Source organism: Bacillus rossius, chromosome 15 (assembly GCF_032445375.1).
Source record: "Bacillus rossius redtenbacheri isolate Brsri chromosome 15, Brsri_v3, whole genome shotgun sequence".
Taxonomy (NCBI): Eukaryota; Metazoa; Arthropoda; class Insecta; order Phasmatodea; family Bacillidae; genus Bacillus; species Bacillus rossius.
The window spans coordinates 39,516,440-39,537,041 of NC_086342.1; the positions used below are offsets into that span (position 1 = coordinate 39,516,440).

Genomic DNA, 20,602 nt, shown 5'->3' on the forward strand with positions numbered 1-20,602 from the left:
AATAGCAACTCTACAACTCTAGCTTGGGAATGCCAGGAGTTAGTGACTGCGCGAAAGCACAGCATCAGAGTCGCTATAGCAGTGGAGATTATGTCTTGGTCAAGTACGTAGCATGGAGAACAGAATACGTATCATTATGCTGGGATCTGCTCTGCTGTTGATGATGAAGAGTGTGAGTTGAGGGTGACTTTTCTCAAAATTTGTTACAACGATTGCTTTCTGTTGAAGTTGGACAAAAGTGATGTGTCATTTGCCAGTATATCAAGTAATAAAAAATTACCTGTACCATACTTGGTCACAAAAGGGAACAGGGTATTTTACCAATTTTAAGAATTTTATTATGTTTTTAAACTACTATTATTGTTTTAGAACTATTATTTTCATTGTATCTAAAAGCTGATTTTTATTTGTTTTTAAAGTCATTGTATTTCACAATTGATATCTAGTGAATGAATAAAATTACCTTAAGACATAACTCATTTTTGTCAGAATTTTTGAGTTTGTGGATTTTTTGTTTACTGTTAAAATAAACTACCTTGAAGTATTATGAATATAAATAAAAGTGTAAATGTTCGTTCAAAATTTGTGACAGGTAAAACAAATAAAAATATAGATAGGTAAAAAAAATTGATGTTTAATATTTTCATTGCTATAGAGTGATATATAGAGAGTTAGATATATATAGACAGATATATAGAGGGATAGAAATATACATAGAGATAGATAGAGAATTAGAGAGATTTAGAGAAATGCTTTGTATATGAGTACCTACTTCAAACAAATTACAGAAAAAAAAAATGATTGAGCATTGCAATGTGTTCCAGGCATCAGCTAGTAAGAATAAAAATGTTTGAAGATTGTTTTGAAGACTGAAATAGTACACTCAGTATTACAAAGTTTTAGGTAAACTCAATAGTTACCAATGTGATTAATTTCTAAAGATATGTGCCATTATTAGATTCTAAGATATTTGGTGTTGAACATGCTTAAAGTAACAATAAATCTTATGATTTCCTATGAAATTGTGTATTTCATCCGTACCATGTTATCCTCATCAGTCCCCTGAAAGTCAAATGTAGGGAAATCCACATAACTCGCAAACTATTTAAAAAAGTGGCTGGCCCAATCTAGATCAGTATATTGTCTTATACCGAAATACATATAATTGTATACTTAAAAACTTTACAAACAAATTAAGGTAAAATGTTCCCCATCTTTGGTGTAATCACCCATAAACCAGTTTTTAAGTCTAATCATAAGTTTTTAAACACACAAAGTTTCATCAAAATCAGTCAATTAGTTTTTGCACGATACTCGAACAAATATTAAAAAAATAGTATAGAAATTTAATAAAAAAATGTTTATAATAAACTATTGAATCCAAACTATTTTAACTCTGTAATAAAAAATATATATTTAATGATACTAAATTTATATGGATTAATTGCTTTAATTTTGCTAAAAATGGATTACTACATTTGAGTTCATATTGTATTAATATACATGATATATAAATATAAGATAACACTTGATTAAATTTTTTTTATTTATTTAAAATAGTACACAACTTTATCATGCCTATTCTACTGTTGAGGTCAGCATATTTTTCTAAGTTATCAAATCTGTATATAATATCATTAATTTTATTTAGAGTACAGAGAAATTCCAGAGAACAACTGTTAAATTAAGTTACTCTGAGCCCAGAATATAAAGGAAATAATTATAGCTTATTTTGGAACTATAGCAGTTGCGAACAAATTTAAGAAAATCTTTAAATCTATAGAAAGTTAACATCTGAACATGTCAGCTACTATATTTCTGAAATCTCTCATTGGTGTAATGTTAATGTGGTTACTCTCAATAGAGGAAAAAAAAAAACATGTAATTTCCTACACAAGGAAAACATTAAATTTAATTAAAATTAAATTATAATATACAATATGATTACAAGCTATATATCTTCTTTTAGCTAAAATTTTATATGTTTGCAATCAATTAAGGGCCATAGGCAAGCTCTTGAAATATGTGTTTGATTTACAATTATAAATGTTTATTTTGTGTTTTCTAGTTTGTCACTTTCAGAAGAGTTGATGTTCCAAATTACTGAATCGTGACATAATTATGTTCTAACGATAATAAAGTGAAGTAATGAGTTAATATTTGATGCATAGTAAGTAATGATTTTAATCAAAGCCAGGGTTCGGTATGAACTAGATGCCAAGGAGTTTGCAAAAATATAATATAGAGATTGTAACACTACAGACCTCCCATCTAGCTCAAAAATTCGGTCTAGAGCGTACGTTCATCTCTTGCAGAAATAAGTTGGGCTCTGAAAATTATTTAGGTTTCAAAAAAAATGGTACTGTCGATGATTGGTCAGACACAAATTGATACTGACTGTTTTTTTTTTTATTAATATTTCATGAAAACTCTCCCGCCGTAATGATCGCCAATTTCAGACCATGAGAACAAATAAATACAATTTGAGTCTATGAACAAGTCTCACATGACCTCTTCACTGACTCCAAAACAAAAAAGTCCACTGTTTGCAGGTACTGATGGATGGATATTAAAATACAGTTCGCAAGTAAGTCCCGTATTTGCACACAAACTCATGGTACAAGCTGAAAGACTCGCGTTCTCGGAACAATGGACAAAATTTACTCAATCCTGGTTTGGGCTAATACTGACGATTGTGGTCCAAAAATTGTAGTTGAAAGTTCCAAAACATGCAAAGGCTCATTATACACTGTAGAATCTGGACCACAGCCGCAAAATTCTCTCTTCAAATCATTAATATGTTATTATTGAGCCATGCCCAATATGTGACCAACCGGTACCTAGTTCAGATGTTGACTGACGAGGCTACTCGCATCTGCGTGCCGCCCGAAGGAAGTTGCAGGTTCACGGCCTCACCACCCAATCACAGCACTCACAAGAACATAGTAGTGGACAAATTTCTTAACCCTCACAACGAGACTTTTCCACCAAAAACCGATGAATCTTAAAACATTTTCCACTAGGTGGGATGGGGCGTCGTCAATCAGACTTTAAATGTTCTTTGACTTGAATGAACTTTTTTCAAATCACTCAATTATTTGTTGGTTCATCCAGCCTTTGGTGGAAGTGGTTTACTGGTAGGTTTTCAGCTCTTGTCCCTTTAAAAAACCATAGGTTTTCTTTATTTTCCAATCACTACCATTTTTAGGTTGTGAGATCCCGTTGCATTACTGCTCGTCAGTATAGTGACGTGCTCTTCACTGGACTATGTCCTGGAGCTTGCTGCTCGCTCTCAAATTCCAGTGTTCGTGCCAGCAAACATTTCCACATCAGCCCAGACTCATCAGCGTTGTACACTTGTTGGTAAGAAATTCCTTCGGACTCGAGAAGCCGTTCAAAATCTGTTTTCAAATGTTCCGCTGCCTTTTCATCACCGCTTAATTTCTCACTGTGAAGTCCAGTTTCTCTTATTCCGTGGTGTTGTTTAAACCTCTTCAACCACCCTGATGATGCATTAAATGTTAAATATAGCATTTCAAAAAACGGTTTCACTTTTTCAGTAACTATAGGCAGTGAAACAGGAATTCCCTCACTTCTCTGTTTACTCACTCACTCTAAAAGTACAGCTTCTAGTTCTTCATAAATGCTCCTTTTCATGTTTTTTTTTTTCATTGATAAAGAGTCTGATGTGGATGCAAATTGCATTAATTTATCTATTTGTTTTAAATATATCTCTAATAGTGGATTCTCCTATTCCATACTGCAAGCGCATTTACTTTTTTGATGCGCCATTTTCATTTTTTTTTTATTAATTCAAGTTTCCCTAGAATTGATAAAATCACTTTTTTTTCCCTTCCTTTTGTCAGTCATTGTAAACTAAAATCACGATTAACTACAATCACTAGCAAACTGCTACTTGACACCATGATGACAGAAACTAAACTGATGCGTGAAGAGAAAATGAAGTGGCAGAAAGAAACAAATGGGTAGGGGGTTTCTGAAAAGTCATGACTCTTGCATTCTTGGTATAACATCTTGCCAGTAGCCCTCACTTTCCCAGGAAGAACACGGATAAGTCGCAAAGCGGATAATCTGCCCGCGAATAAACTTCATTTTAATGTTTATTTAAAATAAAATAAAATATTATAAAAAAAAATTTACCTTAAGGTCCTGACAAACCTAGAAATTGATTCCCTAGGTATTTGTAAAAACTGTCTCTCTTAAAACCAGTGTGTAAATACAATAAAGTTTTGCTGATTGCGAACGTGAACCAACCACATGTCTGCGTCATGATTGTTCACACTGGCACCACAAAAAAAATGCTATCTTGTCAAGCGACATATTTGAAAAACCAAACTGAACTGTGAATTGGTCACAGCGTTATCTTTCGAGATGGATCGATGACAGGTAAACAAGTAGACGGCAAGGAGAAAATCCAGAGATGCGGGTTGGCATGGGTGTGTGGTTGTAGTTTTTGCCTGATCGGACGCCGTGCGATAGCTGGAGGGGGCTAATTGCAGGGTCTCAAGTCGTGGAGCAGCGGTCGTGTGCTCACGTGTACCGGAGCGTGGAGCACCTGTCCGTCCAGCGTTCCCCGTACGAAGACTCCTCGGAGGACTACTCCACAGCCGAGATACTGGTCAGTTTCCCCTGCGTCTGGCCGACTGTGCATAGACCTTTATTTGTGAAACTAAGATACAGTTAATTCTTTGATTTGTAACATCTTAGCTCTTGGTACACTGTATTTCGTAGGAGTACTTTCGTTTGAACGGACCAGAAGTCGATTGGAAGGTAAGTGTGGAAACACTGTGCTGCCATCTGCGAAAGCCTTAGAAATATCAAAAATATGGCAGATGCGCATTATTCATTTGTATATATTGCTTTCATGAACATCACAGAATTTATACTGTGCATAGATATTTAAAAAAAAAAAAGACATGATGATAGTACAACTAACCTTTAATATTCTATGTTATAATTTATGGCCACAAAAATAAATGAAAACTTAAAAATTACTTTAGAATCCTTGCATTAAAATTTTGACAACTCTTAGTCAACATTGAAATGTAGAGATAGCGCAGCATTCATAATACTGTAGAGACACAAAAAATTGTTAGCCTTCATATATTTGACGTTATGAAAAATTAAAGAATTTTGTGATTAAATTTTTACTGTTAAATCTTAAATGTTGAATCAGCTTAATAAGGTTAAGGCTCGTTTGTAGGACGTATCTACAGAATGATTTAGACGTTTAAGCAAGAGGAAATATACAAACATGTACTTAGTGTTATAATATATGTTTTAAAATGTTTCAGGTTAATATTTTAGTAATGCCATATAAGTATAACCTAAGTACCTAAGTACACACACCTTTAAAAAAAATTTCTACTTTAAATTTTGTATCCGAGTGATTTTAGATTTTACGTGAAATGGCTTGTTACCGAGGTTAGATGTTACAAATTTCTGGTGAGTACTGAAAGACTCACAATTTTTTTTTTTAATTGGTTGCACTTTTGATTTTGAACCTTACTATGCAGATGTTTATGTTCAGAATGTAACCACCACTGAGCTTTAAAATAAATATTATTTATTTCATCTGTCTTCCAGCTGTATCAAGGCACTTCTAGGTTCACTAGCCTGTGCATTTCCTCGTCGTAGATAATCATTGTTGCCCATAATTCCTTATGTCATCATCGAGGAACCACTTGGTGATGTAAGTACTGATGGTATGTCGAGGCAATAGGATTGATGACCTGTTGGTTCCTAGCCAAACCTTTTTGGTTTGTGCTCATGTTGAACAAGTGGCAATTGGCTAAGCATTGTCACAAAATGAGACAATCCCCCAAATGAAACAGACCACAGCTTTAGTTTGTAATGGCATGAAGCTGTTTCTGTAAGTTGTTATAGTGGTATTCATTATTGATTATGCACCTTTTGGAAATATAAACATACTCCTTCCCCAGAAATGTTAAATGTTATCATTCGAGCCGAAATTTTTACTGGCATTTCTACTCTTTTCATATACCTGGTATGCTTTCAGTAGCGAACATGTAATAAGAGGACTCGAGCGGAAATACATTCGAGCGAACAGGAATGCTGGATTAAAAGGAGCCCGATAAAGCCTCATGGCAGAAGAGGCTTCGAACGACAGTGATGTCGAGGAAATGCATGACTGTTGTGCAGGTTCCAGGGTTGAGTGCAGATGTGTGCAGGATTGTAAAAACATTTTGTTTGCAGGATATCGGGGGACAGAAGGTGGAGAAATGCACCAAGTCTACCAACCACTGCTACGCCCTTTGGCAAGAAGACACGTCTAGCAATGGCAGCACTGTTATAATCATGGGTCAAGGTGAGTACTCGTCCCAGTTCAACCCATGTGCTTCTGTTGTTACTTTTCCTTAGCGGCTCGCATTGTTGTGATGAAAGCTGTCCGTAAATCCTTGAATGCACATGCATCTCACGGTTCTACGAGTGAACATGTCGGGTGAAAATTGTGTATGAGAATGTGGCAATGATGGGCTGAAATGGCCCCAGATACCACTGAGGGAACTTGTTTACGACAGTGTTGTGTGGCTTCTCACACGATGTATCTCTTGAGAAAACCCGACTGCGCACACGGCAGAACAGAGAAATAATGTCTTTGAATGAGCACGTTGTCTACCGAGATACATCCATCCCAACCAGTGTCCTGAGTGACATTTGAAACTAGCCTGTACTAAGTGCAGTGCAGTGTGTAGATGTATGTCTGGCGCCAGGGTTCAGGGTGTCCCTCCGCCATCTTGGATTCGGTTGTCACGGCGGCCATCTTGGATAACCTTGACCTTCAATATTTGCCAAAAACTGGCCCAAAATTTATCCAAAATCCGCCAAAATATATATATTTTTTGGAAAACAATTCTGCCAAAAAATCTCAAAAAATGTTAAAAATAAAAAATTTCTATATTTCAAAGGAATAATTCCGTTTTGAGGTCAAATTTCCCCTTTTAGTCCTTAAAAATGCCAACGGCTTGATATGTCCATATTGAGGCTTAAGAATCCGTGTCTACAGCCTCCGATAAGCCTCTGACAACATCTTGGATTATGACGTCACCGTTGCAATTTTTCGTTACGGCCGCCATCTTGGTAGTGTATGACATAATAGTTGCACTTACCTAGCCCATTTCTGTACAAGTATTTTTAACTTATTTTCACATGGTACAGTCTATGTCCACATTACCTGGCACCAGTTATCAAATCTCTTTTCCTGGGCCAGCTAATGAACTGGGTAATTTCAGGATTGTTAAAAATTATATCACTAAGCTCACACCTTTTTTAATTTGGTCTTTTATATTGTGTGTGTATTAAATAACAAGAACATTGTGAACTTAATAAATTCTCTCTCAGGAGTGTAACCACTTACACAGTTCATAGGTACATAATTACGTCAGTACAATATTTTATAAGTGTAAACAAGCTTGCTGGCATAAATAGTCTGAAATTGGAAAAAAAAATATTCATAAATAAATACATAAGTGAAATTTTTTGCTATGATGTTTATTAGTATAAGAAATATTTTAAAGCATTTCATTAAAATAATTGCATAGAATTTAGCTGATATTATCAATGGGGTAGTTATTTTATTTGAAAATTGTTAGTTAAATTTTTGTGTGTGTAATTTTTTTATTTAAAATTTTAATAACTATATATCTATTATAATATTTTATAGTGTGTGGGTTAGTTTGTTAATAAGGGACTCTAGTTATGCAATTGTTTTTGACCTTAAACACTATTTATCATCCCTTGCACTAATACGCGATTGTATAACAATTTTTTTTGGACAAAGGTTTAAGGTAATATTCAGATTGTTATTTATTAATTTCAACAAATTTTATACTAAGGAAGTTTGAATTTTTTTTTAAATTTCAACCTCTGTTTTTACAGTAATAATTTGTTTCATCAAAAATTGCTTTAGCCAAAGGTTTTAGATAAAGTTTAGGAGTTTTACAATAAATGATAATGGATTTGATAGTACATCCATTAGAAACGGAATGATTTTTTGTATTTCTATCCTTATTTCCACCCCTTGCAGTAATGATTTATTACATAAAATTAATTTATACAAAAGTTTTCAATAATATTTAAAAAGTTGACCAAAAATAAACATTAATTCAATAAGAGTGCATGATTTGGAAGTTTTATTGATTTTCTTAAAAAATTTTCAGACAAATGTTTTAGATAAAAATTATATGATTAACACACAATTTGAAGGAATTTGATGATGTGCCTACGAAGGGAGTTATAATTATTTTGTCCTTGACCCTTGTTTTTTCAACCCCTTGCAGTTATTGTTGGTCGTATCAAAAACTTATATTCTGACAAAATATTTTGGTATTTCTCTTATGAGTTATAATACATTCAAACAGATGTGATAATTTCAATATTATGGGAGCTGCAGATATTTTTCTGTTTTTCAAAAAACCTTCCCCATTTATAACCCTTTGGTTGGATATTGCCCATTAACGAACTCGTCTGAGAGTTTCCAATACTATATTTAATGCATTAGTTTGAAAGAGTGATTTGTGAAAAATTGTGGCAGTTATCATGTCCATAAAATTGTGATATCTGTGTGTGAGTTTGTGTGGGTGTGGGGGGGAGGGGGGTGTAGGTGTGTGTGTGTGTGTGTGTGTGTGTGTGATGGTGGAAGTGGGTGTGGCTGGGTGCGTACACTTTTGAGGTGGTGATGGTTTTGGGATTTTTGGACCATGAAACTAAAAACTATATTTAGAATTTTCCGGAAGTTGCATCATGGTAACGGCCTCAATAGGTAGTATTTCTGTGAAATATATCTAAAATAGGGTTCCGTAATATGTATACAGCAATACGTACTTGTAAATAAAACCAGAAAATAATGACCACATTGACTGTTTTCTGCAAGCTTACAGTTAGTATAATGTCACATATATAACTTGGTTATAAATTGAAACTGTACAGTAATGCAAACAAAATATTTATTATGGAACTTTGAACACAGGCAGTAGGCTGCTCCCGGTTCCTGTTGCAATTGTGGCCCGTGCTGTAGTGTGTTATAAATGGAAGATAAAGTCTATTCTCTGTTTTCATAATGGATGAAAATTACCCTATGATAATACCTACATATTGCTGTAACTACCCCTGCAAAGCAAGTTACCGGTTTTAGTATTTTATAAAATTAAAAATCTTGGGTGAAATTATATTTTAGCTTAATTTTTTTTTACAACTTTTATATTAAATAAAAATCCACAAAGAAAATTCCACGTAGAAATTTCTGTACATAGTAATTTTGTAAAATTTAACAGTGAACTTATAAATACATACAATTGTACCCTTATAATAAAATTTCTCTGTTAATTTGTCTACATTATAAGCACCTGGAGATACTTCTTAACACAGGTTTACTGTAGTACAATGGCGTTGTGGTTGTACGGTAAAGGCCGGTGAAGTGGGTGAATGTGGTACTGGGTCCTGTGGTCTGGTGTCGAAGCCACTCGGGTTTTTTACTGCTGACATGTGGCGCAGAGGAAGCACTGTGTGGTCCGTCTTGAATTCCTCGGTCAAGTGTCACCCGCACACATGGCTCTGCTCTTGACCAGCGACGGAACTGCCCGAGTAGGAACTAGGCTGGTGGCGCTGTTTCGATGTCGAGCGTTTTACTGGTGGAGCCCAGCTTGGTGACAAACTATTTTCTGTTGGAAAAAAAAGTAATTTGTGTAATAAATGAAGGTAATCTACTAGCGAAATAAAAGGAAAATGTTTTTATCTTTCTCTTGCCAGATACAGATTTGAAAATTATTTTTACAAGTTTTCACTCAAAATATGTTGTGTGATGTCAATTACATGATGTAATGATTTGGTTCTCTGTTTTTTTTTTTTTTTTTCTGACTAACCTTTGAGGCCTGGTTGCCAATATCAAGAACCTCATTGCCGATTGAGAGATAGTGGTTTGTTGCAATGCCTGAACAGCTGTTAGCTTTATGAACTAAAATTACACAGTTTACGTCAAAAAAAATAATATCAGGGTCACTGCAGGTATTTATAATGATGCGAATCTGGAAATGTCATGAAGAATAGCGAAGAGAGGGAACAGAATACTGTTTTTGCCGGATGTCGCTCCTTCGGCCGGACGTGCTCCCTGTAGCCGTATAGCCTCGTGCTTGGCAGATTCACCGCTCTGCGAGAACTTCCAGTCGCTTCGCCCAGCTCTGCTAATTCATACACGAAGCTACGAGTGTGTTCATGTTAACGCTGGTCCAGGGTTCGATTCACGTTCAGGCAGTATTGTCGAACAAACAATTTTATTGAGGGGGGGGAAGTAATTATTTGTGTAGTAAATTAAGGTAATTTTATAGGGAAATATAAGTAAATAATTGTTATCCTTCTCTTGCCAAATGTAGATTTGAAGATTATTTTTACAAGTTTTCACTCGAAAATACGGTGAGTGTCTTGTTGATGGAACATCTGGTGTATTTATTTATTTAAAGCCGGACTACCTGCCTCCCTAGTGGCTAAAGTGACAGAGGTGCGTAATATCTACTGAGGAGACCAGTCTATTCACAAACATTCCCAATTTAATAATTTTCTGTGTTTCGCAGTCAAATATTTATTATTCGCTGCATGCAACTGATTTGAGTTGAATACGAGAGAGACAATTATTGACAAAATTATAAATTTTATCTGTTTGGTCTTGAAGTTGTGCTCTGGGTGTTTCAATAGCCCTATTATCCAGATTTTTAATCTGTTATGCAGCTGATACTAGTTGTAGATTGCATTCTGAAGAGGACCTTGCAAAAGATAGCTAGCAACCACAGGACTGATACATATCAACAGTAATTATTTTTCATTACTGTAAAAAACTTCACATTTATGTGTATTGGATGGAAAAAATTTTTTTGAAACACTTATTTTATATGCAGTTACTTCTTTTAAGTAGATTTAAAAGAAATTTTACCTATTGTAGCTGTTACGATGGTGCTACTTCTGGAAAATTTTTATATAGTTTTACTGCATATAATAACTGCTGCAGTTTTTCAAAAATCACTTCCTAACTAATACATAAAATCTGGTAGTAGAAAATCTCTGTCCGGTTAGTTAATGTGCAATATTCAACCAAAGGGGTAGAAATTGGGAAGGTTTTTTGAAAAACAGAAAAATTGATAAACTCTCTTAATATTGACAATATCACATCCATTTGAAAGTATTATAACTCGTAAGAGTAATCCCATAATCTTTTGTATGAATAATTTTTTGATATGCATATGACCAACCATAACTGCAAAGGGTTGAAAAAACAAGGGTTGGAGGGGAAAAAATTCATAACTCCCTATGTAGGCACAACATTGAATTTGTACAGATTGTGTGTTAATCATATAATTTTTATCTAAAACTTTTGTTGGAAATCATTTTTGATAAACCAAATGATTATTTCAGGGGGTTAAAAAATAAAGTGTTAGAATTTAAAAAAAATTAATGATTTACATACCATGTACACTATTAAATCCATTTTGTTTTATAGTAAAACCTTAAATTATTATCTACAACTTTCATCTGAAATAATTTTTTATACGACCAATCATTACTGCTAGAGGTAGAATAAACAAGAGTTGCAGGACAAAAAAAATCATAACTCCCTTCGTAGGCACACCATCATAATCGTTCAAATTGTTTGTAAATAGTATGGTTTTTATCTACAACTTTTGTCTCTAAACAATTTTTGATTAAATGAACCATTGCTATAAGGTGTTGAAAAAACCTAGGATTGAAATAAGAAAATAAATAAAACTTCCCTACCATGTACTCAATAGAATTGTTTATTTTTGTTTAACTTTTTTAATATTGTTGAAAACTTTTGTCTAAAGTAAATTTTATATCACAAATCATTACTGCAAAGGGTGCAAATAACAATGGTAGAAAGATAATATGTCATTATTTTTTTAATAGATGTACTATCAAAAACGTTTGGCTGAAGTAAGTTTTGATTAAATGAACTATTATTGTATAAACAGGGGTTGATATTTAAAAAAAATTATAACTTCCTTAGTATCAAATTTGTCTGAATTTATTAATAACTTTTGTTAAAAAAAATTGTTATATGACCAGATATTATTGCAAATTATGAAAAATAGTGTTTGGAGGTCAAAAATATTGCATAAATACCTTGGTAGGCATAATATGAAATTAGTTAAGACATTCAATGCTGAATGCATTAAGTTAAAAACATTCAAAATATTTTCGCTGCATTGAATATAAGAAAATGTTAATTTTTTTTTTTTTTTTCAATATTGGCAAACATATAGGATATTATGTAGGCCACTTAAAGTTCTTAAAATGTTCCAGGAGTTTATATAATTTTCAAAAATATTTTCAGAAGAAATAGCTACTTCAAAATCTACATATGCCTATAGGCTGTGACGAAAGATAATTTTTTTTTGTTAACCCTCAATCCTCTTGTGAAATACTGTGACTAAGAATTTGTGACCCTGAGAATGAAATCTTAAACTCTTACACCAAACTAAAATTAAGAAATTATCGTTAAATTTTTTTTGATTAATTTACTATATACTGTTGAGTATTAAAATTGTAAAAGGACAGGTATTAAAATAAAATTTTAAGCACATTTCCGAAACATAACTACAACTAATGTTTTCATAGCTATGATACTAGTTCAGCATGGAATGCCGCTTGATGCGAGACAATCGCCATTACCAAAGAAGTTAGTAACAGTCGAGCCATCCTGACTTCTGTTTCATAGTTGGTTAGTGTTCAGCGGGTTTAGACCAAGGTCGATTTCTTTCTAAATTGCGTGGATCCTGTTCTGTGTCTGGTCCCTAATGACATATAAGTAGATTGACTTCTGGGTTGTAGCAGTGTCCCTGGGTGAATAATTCACCGATGTTTCGACCAACGTTTCGGTCGACATTGCAGTCGCCATCATCAGGGAGCAGTTACCTGCTGAGTCTGGTCCCTAATTACATTGAAGTAGCTTGGCTTCTGGGTTGTAGCCGTGTCCCTGGACGAATAATTCACCAACGTTTCGGTCGACATTGCAGTCGCCATCATCAGGGAGCTGTTACCTACTGTAGGTAACTCAGTAGGTAACAGCTCCCTGATGATTGCGACTGCAATGTCAACCGAAACGTCGGTGAATTATTCGTCCAGGGACACGGCTACAACCCAGAAGCCAAGCTACTTCAGACGATGGCCGTGAAAGCCTGCGAACGTCCCTAATGACACTGTTGTTGGGGATGTGAAACCGAAATGAGGTACTGTGGTTATCATAACTGGAGCGGTAGCAACAAGAACGTTGGAGACTGGTTGTTGACGGCAGTGTGTGCGTGTCGACTGCAGCGCAACGCGAGATGAGACTTGCTGGAGCGAGCACATGGCCTGTGGACAGCCAATAAAAAGAGACCAGAGTGGTGAGTCGTGGCCAGTGGCGGGAGAGCATCTCTCGAGACCACAAGCGAGGCATTGTCCCGTCGAGTCGTCCCCCCATCCCCCCTCCCCCCTCCCCCCTCCCCCCTCCCCCCTCCTCATCCTGGTGATCTCACCAGCTACTGCTGTCACAGGATGTGCTGCAGTCTCGAGTGGATGTCGGTGGTTTTTGTTCACTCTTTCCTCGTGTCCAGTCCACTTCAGTCGTGAAATCTTTCTTCAGTAGAATTCAACACTTCCAAAGTCATTTTTACTTGTCGCTGCTGTATTTACTTTTCCTTGATGTCTAGCGAAGCCTTCCTTCTCTTGTGATAGTGAGTGAGCATCCCGCATTCAGCATTAAAAAAAAAAAAATATTTACCTCACAACACTTGATGCCATCTGTTGGCGGGAATAGGAACTACTTGCAGCAAGTTTCTTGCATGAGATAAATAAACTGTCGCAGACGAAATAATTTAAGTAATGGTTCCAATTATAACTCTCAGTAAACATCTGCTGTTAATTCTCAGTAACTAATATGGATCCCTGTGCAATGTCTGTAGCCGTATCGGAAGGACATAGGTGTAAGTTCTGCAGCAAGGAATGTATCTTAATAATTTTCCTTGTCTTGAACGAGATTATGTTCATAGCTCTCCTGAACTCGACAAAGAACTTTAATTGATGGGTGTTGATGATATATGGAAGACAGAAGACAATAATGGAAGTATCATTACAGTGAAAAGTGAGGATACACTCAAGCCGAATTCAAGTAGATCCTCCGTACTTTGTAAAAATGACGGACTCTTTAAAAAGGCAGCTTGAAGAAGATGAAGAAGCTTCGACGTCAATGATTTCCAATTCTTACAGCAATCCAGGCGATGATGCAGACTTCTGCGATGATGGCGACAGTGACTCTGAAGCTGGTGAGAAGACCAGAGACTGTGAAGAAGCACCTAAAGGTTGCAAGATTGAAGGTTGTGATGAAGCCCTGATACCGAAACAATAGAATCGTCATAGTAAAATAAATTATTCTGATGAAGCTTACGATAAACACTGCATCTTAAAAATATTAATAACATACATTCCAGGAAGATTACGATAGATGAAGAGATTGATTATATATCATGGGACGATCCTAACATATTGGTTGATCGCCTGAGACTGTTGGTGGCATGTGTTCGTAGAGGAAACTACTCGCACGTAGATTAAGTAGCCTCCATACTTAAGGGATTGGTGCAGGACAAAAAACAGTCATTCGTCAGAATTTGTTGGAAATGAGCTTAAGTGTTTCATAAATGCTCGTTTATTACTACTGTATGGCCAGCCAGCACGTATATAAGCTAGCGGGTGAGATTTGGCAAGTTAGTGGCGAGAGAGCTTCTGTGAGGGGAGGTTGTCGAATGTTGCAGCTCTGAGGCCTGCCATCTAGCGGGAATCTTTCGAAGGTCTTCCACAATATCGCCTTTCTCTCTTTCTCTCTCTCTCTCTCTCTCTCTCTCCAACACGGACACCCAACCAGCTCTTATCTTCGCTTCCCATCTCGCCCTATCCTTCATTCTCGGATCAGGTAGCCGCCCTTCCCCGCGTAGACTTTCATGTTACTCCAGGAAACCAAGACAACCTGTGAAAAATTTGTCCAAAGCTGAATTTTTGTACTGTGGTAGAGTTGACTATGCTTAATAACATACCGAAAGTTTACCGCTGTAGACCTTGTGCGTTATCACCGAAAATTTGCATTTAAGTCCTAGGTGACAGCAACTTGCATCAGTCCATTAAAATGCTACCCATTTATACAGTTTTTAATTTAGACTGTCCGTAAACTTACCAAAATAATCTAGAAACTTTAATACACCCATTAATGTTAGAAAAAATTTAAATTTTTAATATATATGATATAAAGCGATTAATTCACGACATATTTTTTTTTTTATCTTTGCCACCCAGATAAAAATACGATTTACACCGATTTGAAGAGCCCAATGCGAAAAAATGTCTAAATAAATGTTTTTAATTATACTTTTAGCTTTAATATAGCATATTTATAAAGAGTCTAGCATAATTAGTTGCCTCATTAAAGCTGCCCGAGCGTTGCAGTGTACTGCGGCCGTACTGATCTTTCACGGCCGGCGGGCTTTGAAACATGCTGCGTACTGCGACACTCAATAAACTTGGTATTATTTAGGGATTACTTAAAATATATTTAATGCATATGATAGGGTGTATTCATGTTACATCTTTTGAGATATACATATTATTTTTTTTATACATGAATGATTTTTGATACAATAAAATTAACAATAAACAATTTCTGCTTGGAACTTGTAAATCAAAATTCTAGAGGACCTCTGGTTTTGTATATGTGTGTTCGTATTTTGTTACAAAAATTTTATTATTAAAAATTATTTTAATACCAAAAAATATAATTATTTTTTATTTCTAATACATTATATTATTTTAGATCAGAACTGTGCAAAATTTTAATGTAGCCTATATTATAAAATATATATATATATATTTAATTGTATGAAATTATTTTACTATATAACAATTGAAGAAAACGATACACCGTTAATGTGCTTATTGAGTTTTGTCACTTTTATAACATAATTCGGATGATAATATTATTTTTTTCCAGAAAATAAATAATACATAAGTTGTGTTGTAAAATGTATTGATAGAATTACATATTTAGTAATTTTTTTTCTAAGTTAATTCATTGGAGTGCTGCGCCTAGCTTACTTCGTTGAATTGCTAGTGGCAAAGAGCGGTGGTGGATGTTTTGCAAGAGTTTGACCGTATTTTATGACCCCAGCTGTGAGAGGGTGTTCGTCCCAGAAATCCTAACGGTCAAGGAAAATAGCCTTTCTCTGTAGTCACGTACGGGTCTGCTACTCGCGCAATATCGTCAGTTTATCACAACTTTCCGGGAAGTTCTATTGTTGTTATTTATAATTTAGAAATTAAAGAGTCGATCATACTAACATTTTTACCTAAGCAAATTGCATCCTGGAAGATTTTTATCTACGTTTGCAGCAAAAATCACTTGCAGTTAGGAAACTTTTATTCTTTCAGAGTAAAATTCAGTCTGGAATTACCATACATTAAAAACCTTAGTTTTCTGGAGCAAAAAACGTCCCAGCACGAGCGACTTTAACACTGCTGCACCACACACTACGCAGCTTGAAATACATCAGTGATCAGACTATTGTACCAGACACTCAAAATATACACATTTAAACCTTAAAAAAAAAAAAAAACACAGACAATATTTATGAAGTGATTTTGACGTTACGCTCAACATATTTATGTAACATGTAGTCAAATTTCTATTAAAAAATATATTTTTTTTTCTTACCTTTTATGATTAAAATTACCAATTTAATAATAGGACGTTTTAACTTTGAGGTGTTTATCACAGTTACCATGTAGGGCATTATTTTATATTACTTTGGTGCCATAATGAGAACCGACTTAAAAAAGTATTAAAGTTATTAAATTTACGAAACATTTTTGTGGATCATTGTAGAAATTAGGACTCAACTGCTCATTTATTGGTGTGATCACAAGGTTTCATCGGTAAACTTTTGACGTGTTACAAAGAAATGTTCATTCTACTACTGTACAAAAATTTTCCTTTGGGATAATTTTCCATGTATTAAAAATTTTTGTTTCTTAACAGCGAAATTCGTCTCGACCCGAACCTACTTCGACAACCTCGCAGTAGTATACACTACGCGGCTCGGATCGCTTTAGTGGTCAGACTAATTGTATGAGACACTTAAAAAATATACCAATTTAAAGATGAATAAATATGCAAGAACGATTACTTTAAGCGATTTCCACGTTGGGCTCTTTAAGTTTATGTAAGATGTATTTATATTTCCTTAAAATTGAATGAAAGTGAATTCGTTAACTTTAATGATTTAAAAGGTCTATTTTATAGAAACATGTTAAACTTTGTGCTTTTTATCACTATCCTCAGATAGGGCAATGTTTCTAGATTATTTTGGGTTCCATACTGAGGTCTACTCCATAAACTGCATTTGCAATATCCATTATTGTGGATCGTTGCAAAAAAATTTAATTTTGGACTTAACTACTCGTTTTCGGTGTGACACACAAGGTTTGCGGCAGTACTTACACTTTTCACGTGTTACTAAGAAATGTTCATTCTACTACTGTACAAATTTCGGCTTTGGGATAATTTTCTATGTATTAAAAACCTTTGTTTCTTCACAGCGAAATTCGTCCCGACCCGAGCCTACTTCTGCAACCTCGCAGTAGTATACACTACGCGGCTCGGATCGCTTTAGTGGTCAGATACATTGTACCAGGCTCTCAACAAATAAACTAATTTAAAATTTAAGAACTAAATCGTGATCGTAAATTGGCCGCCATGGTGATTTGCGAATTTATGGAGAAATAAAAGCAGTTAAAATCTTATGTAGTTTCCAAGAGACATTATTACATCACCAATCATCTTAAGTAACAGGTTTACAAAATTTCAACATATTCATTAACTAGTCAGTTTTTTTTTCAAATGTGTTAGTATTAACAATCTGGACCATATCTAGTCGGTGAGGTCTGTATTGTTACAGACTATCTGTATTCCGGTATTTGGATTTTGAAGCTACTTAATGATTCGCTTTCAATGTCTATTAAAATATACCTAATGCTAATTGCAGGAATATTTCTACTCGATTTAAAAATTATAATTCCTGAACATTTGTAGCGGACACATTTCAATGTAACACTCACTGATTTTCGAGTTGTGTTGAGGTTTCGCATGCCACTTCGTGTACACGAGATGGCCCCTGCTCTGGTAACAATGAGTAGGGACACCTGTATTTCGCGAATACATTTCGTGTCAAGGTATTTCACAAAATACTGTAGCTTTTTATAAGAGGAAAGGCAAATTGTGAGGGTGCAGCAGTACTGTGACCACATTCTCATTGGCCTCGTCAAGAGCGGGACGACACCTCTCACCGCTCTCAGCCAATAACCACAAGAGAAAAGCTACAGTATTTTGTGAAATACCTTGACACGAAATGTATTCTCGAAATACAGGTGTCCCTAACAATGAGTCATCACAACCGGTGCCGTCTGTACGAGCGTCTTCACAAGTTATCCTGAAATATGTTCTTAAATATTAATTCAAGTGAATTCTTAAAATCCTACACACCTTATCTTAAGTGTCGTAAATGAATCGTTATATTTTGTAAATCCATATAATATAGGAGCCACCATGGCGCGAAGCGATGGACGCGATACGAATAATATTTTTTTTTACCAACCACTACATCAGTAAATATTTGTGGTTTCCATTCGCTATGAATTCAAGCATGTAACATTTGTACTGCTTCTTCAATTCGGCCACAGTTAAATGGGAGGCTCTGAATCCCTGAAAACTCCTCAACAAAATCAACGATGAATCACAGGCATTATAACAAACAGTTGTCACAAGTCAAGTAGCCAATGAGCAGGTGACATTTTTCGAGTCCGTAGAGGATTGACTATCGTACAGGTCATTGGCAACACGCCCTTACGCGCATGGTTAATACCCGCATGAGTAGAGCAGAGGTGCCCCCCCCCCAAACACTATGACTCACCCCCCCTAAACTAATTATGCCCCCCCCCCCCGAATTTTTTTATGCCATGTTCTAAATGATTTACTCAATTATTTTATAATATTATACTTTTTTAGTATTATATTTTATCACATTTTGCATTAATTAAAACTGATTTTCTAATAATAATTTTGGTAATATCAGGTAATATTTCCATCCTGAACCGACAGATGCCAAACTGCTTTTGTTGAGGAAAGTGCGGGGTTGCCAATTTGATTTACAAGATCCCTTTCATTTATCAAAGCACCAGAATCGTATTTTCACATTAGAAGCTATAATTATGTAAATAATATATACATTTTTCTCGTCTTTTAACCACCCCCCCCCCTGAAATTTTAATGACGCAGTCTGCGTCGTTACCCCCCCTTGTGGGCACCCCTGAGTAGAGTGTAAAGGCGTAAGCATGATACACATCTGGTCCTCATCTAACCGCGCACACTTAGATTTAACTCAGGATAGGGTGAAAAATGTTTACTAATTTTGCAGTCCTAACAGTCACCAACGAAACGCCAGCAAAATAAATAAATAAGGCCACGAATATTGTTCGTGAATGAAGGCGAAGCTGATACTTTGGAAACGTTACCAGCATATATTAAATAATGTTTAACTATTATTTACGTAGCTTACTTCTTAAAACTGCATTCATGTAAACTGATTTTGTGTGAGACTATGTTGAGTGTTTTCTGCTACACTTATTTTTCTGAAAAAAAGTATATTGTGGCTTAATAAACTTGTTAACATTGATGCCTGTCATAAAAAAAATTCAAACGTAATCATACGGATACATGTTGAGTATAGTTTATGAATGGTTCACGCATTGCTAGAAAAAAAAAGCATGTTTACAATTTTACACATCTTTATGTTGTCGCATCGCGTCCATCGCGTTGTACATACGCAACTCTGAAAAATAAATGTATGGTAAAAAAGCTATAATAAAATAATCTCTTATCTTTCTTTATTCTTTTTTCTAAGTGCTCTAATGGCTTTCGATAGTTTTGTTCTTTTGTGTACTATGCTTGGTGGAGGTTTCTTCGGCATTTTATTCCTGAATAAATCTCACGCTTACAACAAAAAACATCTAGCTAAATCACTGTGTTAAATAATAACAGAGAATAACCATTCAATTATACGCCGAGCTAGACCAAACACGTTCTCTTATCTACTGAAAATGAGTACGTTGACCTTCATATCAGTTTCGCGCGAAATCCCGTCTCCCCTTCGTAAACAGCAGACAGCTGAGGCAGGGTGGGAACGAGAGAAAACACTGGCTGCAAACAGTTCGGGAAACTGTCGCAAGGTGTCACTACTGTCCAGCGCGCTCCATAATTTCTCGTATCCGAGCTTGCACGCTGCTCAAACTTCTACAGCTACGTTTTTACTTTAGGTCCGACTGCAATAAGCTAAAGACTAAAATAAAGTCAATCATTCAGCCGACAGATATATTGGCGTTTGAATTACAAATGAAAACGCGAATGTTATTAAATTCGCAAATGAATATCACGCAATTTCGTAGCAGCTCATTTATTAAAATTCAAATTGTAAATACGTTA

At 35.2% G+C, this 20,602-nt stretch overlaps 1 protein-coding gene across 2 annotated transcripts in view; it reads left to right on the forward strand.

Annotated features, from left to right (window-relative positions):
• The window catches only part of LOC134539386 (bone morphogenetic protein receptor type-2), a 141,197-nt gene that overhangs the window by 18,056 nt on the left and 102,539 nt on the right, over positions 1 to 20,602 (forward strand). For both annotated transcript variants that reach the window (XM_063381377.1, XM_063381379.1), the window contains exons 3-4: positions 4,521 to 4,639; positions 6,238 to 6,349. In XM_063381377.1, the coding sequence (XP_063237447.1) occupies positions 4,521 to 4,639; positions 6,238 to 6,349 (231 nt within the window). The remainder of the gene's footprint in view (positions 1 to 4,520; positions 4,640 to 6,237; positions 6,350 to 20,602) is intronic.